The 10,499-nt window shown below is 39.0% G+C and overlaps 1 protein-coding gene across 1 annotated transcript; it reads left to right on the top strand.

The window, feature by feature from the left end:
• The first annotated feature begins 3,025 nt into the window (after positions 1-3,025).
• Positions 3,026-8,795, top strand: LOC117343953 (leucine-rich repeat-containing G-protein coupled receptor 5-like). The gene is made up of 2 exons (XM_033906520.1): positions 3,026-3,066; positions 4,937-8,795. The coding sequence occupies exon 2, from the start codon at positions 4,939-4,941 to the stop codon at positions 6,382-6,384; it is 1,446 nt and encodes a 481-aa protein (XP_033762411.1). The 5' UTR covers positions 3,026-3,066; positions 4,937-4,938; the 3' UTR covers positions 6,385-8,795.
• The last annotated feature ends 1,704 nt before the right edge of the window (positions 8,796-10,499 follow it).

Raw genomic sequence — 10,499 nt, 5'->3', positions numbered from 1 at the left:
TCTACATCCTGTTTTGATCTTTCTGTGGGGTCTTCATCCTGTTTTGATCTTTCTGTGTGGGATCTACATTCTATTTTGATCTTTCTGTGGGGGTCTACATCCTATTTTGATCTTTCTGTGTGGGATCTACATCCTGTTTTGATCTTTCTGTGTTGGATCTACATCCTATTTTGATCTTTCTGTGTGGGATCTACATCCTGTTTTGATCTTTCTGTGTGGGGTCTACTTCCTGTTTTGATCTTTCTGTGTGGGGTCTACTTCCTGTTTTGATCTTTCTGTGTGGGGTTTACATCCGGTTTTGATCTTTCTGTGTGGGGTCTACATCCTGTTTTGATCTTTCTGTGTGGGATCTACATCCTGTTTTGATCTTTCTGTGTGGGGGTCTACATCCTGTTTTGATCTTTCTGTGTGGGGTCTACATCCTGTTTTGATCTTTCTGTGTGGGATCTACATCCTATTTTGATCTTTCTGTGGGGGGTCTACATCCTGTTTTGATCTTTTCTATGAGGGTCTACTTCCTGTTTTGATATTTCTGTGGGGGTCTACTTCCTGTTTTGATTTTTCTGTGAGGGTCTACATCCTGTTTTGATCTTTCTGTGTGGGGTCTACATCCTGTTTTGATCTTTCTGTGTGGGATCTACATCCTGTTCTGATCTTTCTGTGTGGGGTCTACATCCTGTTTTGATCATTCTGTTTGGGATCTACATCCTGTTCTGATCTTTCTGTGTGGGGTCTACATCCTATTTTGATCTTTCTGTGTGGGATCAACATCCTGTTTTGATCTTTCTGTGTGGGATCTACATCCTGTTTTGATCTTTCTGTGTGGGATCTACATCCTGTTCTATCTTTCTGTGTGGGGTCTACATCCTGTTCTGATCTTTCTGTGTGGGGTCTACATCCTATTTTGATCTTTCTGTTTGGGTTCTACATCCTGTTTTGATCTTTCTGTGTGGGGTCTACATCCTGTTTTGATCTTTCTGTGTGGGGTCTACATCCTGTTTTGATCTTTCTGTGGGGTCTTCATCCTGTTTTGATCTTTCTGTGTGGGATCTACATTCTATTTTGATCTTTCTGTGGGGGTCTACATCCTATTTTGATCTTTCTGTGTGGGATCTACATCCTGTTTTGATCTTTCTGTGTTGGATCTACATCCTATTTTGATCTTTCTGTGTGGGATCTACATCCTGTTTTGATCTTTCTGTGTGGGGTCTACTTCCTGTTTTGATCTTTCTGTGTGGGGTCTACTTCCTGTTTTGATCTTTCTGTGTGGGGTTTACATCCGGTTTTGATCTTTCTGTGTGGGGTCTACATCCTGTTTTGATCTTTCTGTGTGGGATCTACATCCTGTTTTGATCTTTCTGTGTGGGGGTCTACATCCTGTTTTGATCTTTCTGTGTGGGGTCTACATCCTGTTTTGATCTTTCTGTGTGGGATCTACATCCTATTTTGATCTTTCTGTGGGGGGTCTACATCCTGTTTTGATCTTTCTGTGTGGGGTCTACATCCTGTTTTGATCTTTCTGTGTGGGGTTTACATCCGGTTTTGATCTTTCTGTGTGGGGTCTACATCCTATTTTGATCTTTCTGTGTGGGGGTCTACATCCTATTTTGATCTTTCTGTGTGGGGTCTACATCCTATTTTGATCTTTCTGTGGGGGTCTACTTCCTGTTACGATCTTTCTGTGTGGGGGTCTACATCCTGTTTTGATCTTTCTGTGGGGTCTACAATCTGTTTTGACATTTCTGTGGGGGTCTACTTCCTATTTTGATCTTTCTGTGTGGGATCTACATCCTGTTACGATCTTTCTGTGTGGGGGTCTACATCCTATTTTGATCTTTCTGTGTGGGGTCTACATCCTGTTTTGATCTTTCTGTGTGGGGTCTACTTCCTGTTTTGATCTTTCTGTGTGGGATCTACATCCTATTTTGATCTTTCTGTGGGGGTCTACATCCTGTTTTGATCTTTCTGTGTGGGGTCTACTTCCTGTTTTGATCTTTCTGTGGGGATCTACATCCTGTTCTGATCTTTCTGTGTGGGGTCGACTTCCTGTTTTGATCTTTCTGTGTGGGGTCTACATCCTATTTTGATCTTTCTGTGTGGGGTCTACTTCCTGTTTTGATCTTTCTGTGTGGGGTCTACTTCCTGTTTTGATCTTCCTGTGTGGGGTCTACTTCCTGTTTTGATCTTTCTGTGTGGGGTCTACATCCTGTTTTCCTGTTGCCTTGTCTTGCCATCGACGTGATCGACGTAACGGGACGTAAAACTACATGTTTAGTAGAGGGATGAGAAAAAGACGTTTTATAGACCCGAGATTCGTCTTTACTGACAACGAAATCCAAACGCCATTTTCAGGGGAAAGTCTGTTCGGTGTAGCAATGAAAATTCCAGCAAAAGATGGCAGAATATTGACAATCTAAAGTCAATACCTGATAGAATTAGAGACATGTTGTAGGACTGTGTAGATATTATACACAGTTACGTTTTAATCTTTTGTTTCTGTACTGTTGACACACTTTAATATTGTTTGTTTTGCCAGAGACCCTTAATGACCATGGTGGGTATTCCACGAACCGAAGGCTCTGTTCGCGAGCGTCTGGACCGTGGGTCACTGAATGATGCTTAATGACATGAATCTAGATACTTCAATACCTCACCCAAACCACACGGTACACTTCTGGGACTGAATCTGGTATCCCCGTCTGAACTTAAATCGTTATCATACAAACAAATACAAAGACAAAACAACTTGTTAATTTGCTTGGCAACATGGAATAAAACACAGAAACCATTAGCGCGAACTGACAACACCAAAACACACGATAATGGACAATGGGAGTGTCTTATCAATGGTCGGCAGGAGTTCCGTGAGAGAGTTGACCCAGCGACGTCAATTTACCTTGTTCTCACATTCCGGGTACAAACGCAAGATAGCTTCCGTTCTCGCGAGATTCTTCGATAGCTAGGTTATAAATACGGCACCCCGACTGATAACGCTCCTGTTGACCACTGTGATACGGCAGAGGAAGTCGTCGAAAGGAGCAACTCGTGACGGTAAATCGATCTTAGGTAAGAATGGATTTTTTGTTTGTTTTTTGTTAATGAAAATAATGTCTATTTTTGTAGTTTTCAAAATGAAGATTCGAAGAAATGTGAAAAAAAACCCAGCATATTCCGCAATCATCCTTGGATATTTCAGATACATGTTACATGATTTTATTTCTGCGAAACAAATCTGCGAAGTTGAAACACTTATCCGAATGTATTTTTTTGTTGTATTGGCCAAACTTTCTATTTAGATTTTTGTTAATTTTCTCTTTGTAAACGACAAAAATTTATTAAAGAGCTCCACAACAATTTCAAACACTTTTTGGAATTACCCATTCAATGTCTTCGCACATGCATCAGCCGTCATATGACGTACAGCGTAAGATGAAATTAAACATCTGTATATCAGGATACGTTAAACCCCTGCTCATCTCTTATAATTGTATTTACCATCTATGTCTATTGTATTGTATTAAACTTATAGCTGGGGTCTCAGGTTTGGCGCCAAATTGACCTATGTTCATGCTAATCATTCAAGAAATAAAATCATGATAATATAACAAGATGAAATAGACACGGGGATATGATGTAATAATCATGATTATATGACAAGATGTAATAGACACGGGAATATGATGTAATAATCATGATTATATAACTAGATGTAATAGACACGGGGATATGATGTAATAATCATGATTATATGACAAGATGTAATAGACACGGGGATATGATGTAATAATCATAATTATATGACAAGATGAAATAGACACGGGACTATGTTGTAATAATCATGATTATATGACAAGATGTAATAGACACGGGGATATGATCTAATAATCATGATTATATGACAATATGTAATAGACAAGGGGATATGATGTAATAATCATAATTATATGACAAGATGAAATAGACACGGGACTATGTTGTAATAATCATGATTATATGACAAGATGTAATAGACACGGGGATATGATGTAATAATCATGATTATATAACTAGATGTAATAGACACAGGGATATGATGTAATAATCATGATTATATGACAAGATGTAATAGACACGGGGATATGTTGTAATAATCATGATTATATAACTAGATGTAATAGACACGGGGATATGATGTAATAATCATGATTATATGACAAGATGTAATAGACACGGGGATATGATGTAATAATCATGATTATATAACTAGATGTAATAGACACAGGGATATGATGTAATAATCATGATTATATGCCAAGATGTAATAGACACGGGGATATGGTGTAATAATCATGATTATATAACTAGATGTAATAGACACAGGGATATGATGTAATAATCATGATTATATGACAAGATGTAATAGACACGGGGATATGATGTAATAATCATGATTATATGACAAGATGTAATAGACACGGGGATATGTTGTAATAATCATGATTATATGACAAGATGAAATAGACACGAGAATATGCTGTTATAAATACTGAAATCTAAATATAATGATGGTCGTCGTATTGTATTTTTTTGTATTCACGAAAAACAGATAATCACAAGGTCCTACGCCATTCTATTTTTCGGTCTAATAGATCGCATTTGATTGATAATAAACACAATCTGGCCACCGTTCAGTGGTAAAGTGGAGCCTCAATACTGTATACAGCATTTCTATAGTAGATGATGCCGACGTTCATTTAAACAATGATTGGTGAAAAATTCTTCATGAATTGACAAAGTACATGCTTTGATTTTGTGATACGGCGACATCAGTGGAGCTTAGATTACTAGAGACCTTCATTGTGACGTCATCAATGTCATTGTTATCAAACTAGTGATAACCTTGCATTGAACATTCTCACAAGCGTTAACCTAATATGTGTCTACTTTCGTTTTCCAGTCATGCAGTCACATAACTTGTTCTGGACTTTAGTAATTGGCATGGTCCAAGTGTTACTGCCTTTCGCCCTTTCTTGTGAGGTAAACGGCTGTTTTTGTTATGAAGAATATTTGAGCTGTCATAATCTGACGTCATTTCCTGCTCAGTTCCCGAAGGAATTAGAGGACCTATATTTCCATGACGTCACTTTTGATAAAATACCGACAGATGCTTTCCGTGGACTTAAGAACATGAAAACATTCAAGATATATCGCGGTTCAGTGGGGACAATAGAGAGATCGTCATTCAACGGATTTAAGAGATTACAGACAGTTTTCTTTGATAATGTGTCTATTGGCGAGATTCAAGGTCATGCCTTCGGTAGCCTTCGTAATATTTCGTTGACGTTCCAGTCATCATCGATTCCTGTCATACGATCCTATGCATTTGAAAACATCCGGAATGCGCATGCATTTGTTTTTGCCAATCTGAACATCGGGCATATTGAAAGTCGTGCGTTCGAGAATATCAGTGATATTGAGATGATTTCGTTTCGTATGTGTAACATAACTTCAATGGCCCCTCGATGTTTTCACAACTTCAACAGGATTAGATCATTTGGCTTCCACACTAACGAAATCGAAGATCTTTCATGTGGTAATATCGATAGTGCTATATCTGCCGTGACGGATCGTCTACAGGTTTTCTTTTTCAGCAACATCCTGTCGTGTAATTGTGATTTGGCCTGGATTGTTAACAATCCCATTATGACCATTGTCTTGCCTTATTCCAATCGATGTATTTTGCCTGGAACAAGAGGACATGTTAAAGTCGGTTTGGCAGATCTGACACTAGGGGTACTAAACTGTACACAACAAGACACCATTTGTCCTGATAATGAATTAACAGCAACAACAACGGAAGTGACGACACAAGCCACACATGCGCCTACATCATCTATGATGACTGATTTCGTCACAGGAACATTAGATATGACTTTTTCTACATCAGAGTTACCTGTATCCTCAGATAATTCTGTAAATAAATCTGACTTCGTGACAACATCTGCCGTTTCAGTAACAACAGAACCAGAAAGCACAACACCAAATTTCACAATAACTAGTATATTAACAAAAACCACAAAGGCGCCCTCTGTTTCCACCGGAAGTACAACTTCGTCTCAGAACGGAAACGAACAATCTTCGGTATCCCATCACGACACGATGATTGAAACAGTTACCAGTACTCTTCCAGGGACGAGTTCTCATCATACGATTTCGTCTTCCGAAACCACGGAAACAACTGTTACCCGTTCGGTGTCGGGGACACTGGCGATGTCACAGCACACGACATCGAGTACAAAAGCTGGTCACGGAGAGGCCAGTGGCGCCACCTATATCACGTGGTCTGTAATGACCTTGACATTTAATAGTTTATTATGTATATTCGTTAAGAGGATCGCAAATTAGGTTTCACTTTGAGCAATGGTTGATGGAATGGTAAACATAAAGTATAATCATAAAATATCCCCAGATACCAAACACCTCCCTCTGCTAATATATATAAATACTTTTATTATCATTTGTAATGATGCATGCCTTTTTATACTGTTCTTCCTCATTGCCATCGAAAAGCTGTGCTTGGGTGTGTAGTCTGGTCCTGCTACTTTACCGTGGCTTGGTGGTACAATGCGTGGATATAGACTCTTTTTTTTCGGAAACAGGATAAGACTGGTTTGCAATAAATCAACGGCATACAAGGTATCGAAGTAAATGCAGTAATCTTTACGGACAGACTGATCAAAGTAAACGATTCCTTGACGTATTTCAGTTGTCAATATTCCTATTTGAATCTTATCATATCGGGGAAAAAAACAAAAGCTTTCATAATGCGTACTGCTATTAGAGTATATTTTATGAGTTGCGCTCGTGCGAAAAAATACAATGATTAGGATATTTGTTTTATCGACTATAAAAAAAGTCTAACATTGTGGGAGGCCGAGTCATGTAGGCGTTGAACTGGAGCGGAGTCATGTAGGCGGAAAACCTGTAACTAACTAACATTGTGGGAGGCGGAGTCATGTAGGCGATGAACCAGTAACTAACATTGTTGGAGGCGGAGTTATGTAGGCGATAAGCCAGTTACTAACAGTGTGGGAGGCGGAATCATGTAGGCGATGAACCATTAACTAAATGACTTTGTTGGAGGCGGAGTCTTGTAGGCGATGAACCAGTTACTAACAGTGTTGGAGGCGGAGTCATGTAGGCGGTAAACCTGTAACTAACTGACTGTGTTGGAGGCGGAGTCTTGTAGGCGATGCACCAGTAACTAACAGTGTTGGAGGCGGAGTCATGTAGGCGGTAAACCTGTAACTAACATTGTGGGAGGCGGAGTAATGTAGGCGATGCACCAGTAAGTAACATTGTGGGAGGCGGAGTCATGTAGGCGGTAAACCTGTAACTAACATTGTGGGAGGCGAAGTCATGTAGGCGGTAAACCTGTAACTAACATTGTGGGAGGCGGAGTAATGTAGGCGGTAAACCTGTAACTAACAGTGTGGGAGGCGAAGTCATGTAGGCGGTAAACCTGTAACTAACATTGTGGGAGGCGAAGTCATGTAGGCGGTAAACCTGTAACTAACATTGTGGGAGGCGGAGTAATGTAGGCGGTAAACCTGTAACTAACAGTGTGGAAGGCGGAGTCTTGTAGGCGGTAAACCTGTTATTAAGTGTGGGAGGCGGAGTCATGTAGGCGTTAAACCTGTAACTAACAGTGTGGGAGGCGAAGTCATGTAGGCGGTAAACCTGTAACTAACATTGGAGGCGGAGTCTTGTAGGCGGTAAACCTGTAACTAACAGTGTGGAAGGCGGAGTCTTGTAGGCGGTAAACCTGTAACTAACTAACAGTGCGGGAGGCGGAGTCTTGTAGGCGGTAAACCTGTAACTAACATTGTGGGAGGCGGAGTCTTGTAGGCGGTAAACCTGTAACTAACTAACATTGTGGGAGGCGGAGTCTTGTAGGCGGTAAACCTGTTACTAACAGTGTGGGAGGCGGAGTCATGTAGGCGTTAAACCTGTAACTAACATTGTGGGAGGCGGAGTAATGTAGGCGTTAAACCTGTAACTAACAGTGTGGAAGGCGGAGTCTTGTAGGCGGTAAACCTGTAACTTAAGTGTGGGAGGCGGAGTCATGTAGGCGGTAAACCTGTAACTAACAGTGTGGGAGGCGGAGTCATGTAGGCGGTAAAACTTTAACTAACTAACTAACTAACAGTGCTTGTGACAGAGTTCTTGAGGTTATAGAACCAGTAACAAACATTGTCGGATATTTCAATGTACAAATGAATGTTTAAAGTGTAAATATATGCCATTTATCTGATATTGTCCCTTAAAATGATTTTTTAGCTGTCAAGCGTTATCTTATACCTTTGATTTACGTGGCGGTTAACACACGATTGATAAAACAGTTGGTAGACATCTTCGTCGCATCTGGTTTTCTGTGAGACTGGTGGACGTAATGGCGAAGTGCCATGTTGTGTGTCCCTTAAACAATCTGTGAGAATGTTCAGTAGTGTCGATCTGACAATCTCCTTGTGACCAAGAAAAAGGCAAAAATACATTTCATTTTCTTCGATCATGATAAGGAAGAGTATTTCACAGGGACAAATAATATTATGTTAGTTTTGATTAATTTTACAAGGAGGGGATTCTTATCAATGGCTAGATTGATGGCTGATCTTCCTGAAATTTCCATATACACTTTTTGTATAATTCATTTTAATCCATATTAAAGATATAAGCATTAGGTTATGAAAATCTTAAACTCGAATAAGAAAATATGTAAATTTTCTAATATTTCTTAATAAAATTCAATAAATATATCTTTTTTGTTCTCGATTCATTCACATGAAAAGGGTTATATCAATTACACAGACATATAGACGTCTTACCTGAATATTGATGTCTTCGCTGACAGAGATCAACAAAGATCAACAATAAGAGTTTATTTATTTTCTCCCAGTAGGTTAAAACGGTAGCTTCTCACATACAATGCTGTTGAAACTGAGTTTTTCATATTTAATAAAAAACGAATTTTGATTTTTCTGGAATACACACACATACATCGGAAGTAGTAGCTTACAAACTACTAAACATACTATAGGTCCTCCCTTCCATAATCCCTCCACTTGTTCTTTAGATTCTATACAAATTGATGGTCGATCTTTATTAGAATATGACAACATATTACTAGTATTTAACATGTGGAGCCAACAGGTGTACAGTGAAGTACAGCCTTAACTATGAACAGGTAGTTATAAGGTAACACATTTCTACCACAATAGGTGTACAGTGAAGTACAGCCACAATAGGTGGTAGGAATATGTTATTCAACTCCCAAGACATATAATAATCAGTCTATACCACGCGTGGAATAAACTCTAAATGCGTTTTGATTGGTTGACACAGTGACCTTTCATCGGGAATAGTTTTTAATCACTTGGTTCAATGCGTTTCGATTGGCTAACGCTTGAAGGCCACTAAACGCGGTCCCGGGAATAATCCCACAAGAAGTAGTTTGCAGTTTTTTTTTGTTTTTTGTTTTGCCATTTTTTAAAGATATATATATATAGTGATTTCTATCAATTCATTGCTTTGAAAATGATATACTTGCTTATTATTTTTTATGATTTGTAATAGATTGTAATATTTCCGTACCAATATTGTCAAACTAGCTTTTTTATGGTGGTAGTAGAAACAGATCACACAAACTCGCTGAAATTTGTGAAAAATAATTAACTTGAGTGAAAGAAATGCCATATACAGCAACCACTTGTTGTGTGAACTCTATATACAACAACCACTCGTTGTATAATCTCTATATACAACAACCAACCGTTGTGTATCCTCTATATACAACAACCACTCGTGGTGTAACATCTATATACAACAACCACTCGTTGTGTAAACTCTATATACAACAATTACTCCTGTAACCTCTATATACAACAATCACTCGTGGTGTAACATCTATATACAACAACCACTCGTGGTGTAACATCTATATACAACAACCACTCGTTGTGTAACCTCTGTATACAACAACCACTCGTTGTGTAACCTCCATATACAACAACCACTCGTTGTGTATTCTCTGTTACAACAACCACTCGTTGTGTAACATCTATATACAACAACCACTCGTTGTGTAACCTCTATATACAACAACCACTCGTTGTGTAACCTGTATACTCAACAACCACTCGTTGTGTAACATCTATATACAACAACCACTCGTTGTGTAACCTCTACATACAACAACCACTCGTTGTGTAACCTCTATATACAACAACCACTCGTTGTGTATCCTCTATATACAACAACCATTCGTTGTGTAACCTCTTTATACAACAACCACTCGTTGTGTAACATCTATATACCACAACCACTCGTTGTGTAACCTCTATATACAACAACCACTCGTTGTGTAACCTCTACATACAACAACCACTCGTTGTGTAACCTCTATATACAACAACCACTCGTTGTGCATCCTCTATATACAACAACCATTCGTTGTGTAACCT

The sequence above is a fragment of the Pecten maximus genome, chromosome 15 (genome assembly GCF_902652985.1).
Source record: "Pecten maximus chromosome 15, xPecMax1.1, whole genome shotgun sequence".
In the NCBI taxonomy this organism is placed as follows: domain Eukaryota; kingdom Metazoa; phylum Mollusca; class Bivalvia; order Pectinida; family Pectinidae; genus Pecten; species Pecten maximus.
The sequence above is the reverse complement of the archived record's forward strand: the minus strand, read 5'-3'. Positions and strand labels throughout refer to the sequence as shown.

What these genes read in the sequence shown, in the direction of transcription:
- LOC117343953 (XM_033906520.1), top strand. Translation starts at nt 4,939, where the DNA reads ATGCAGTCACATAACTTGTTCTGGACTTTAGTAATTGGCATGGTCCAA.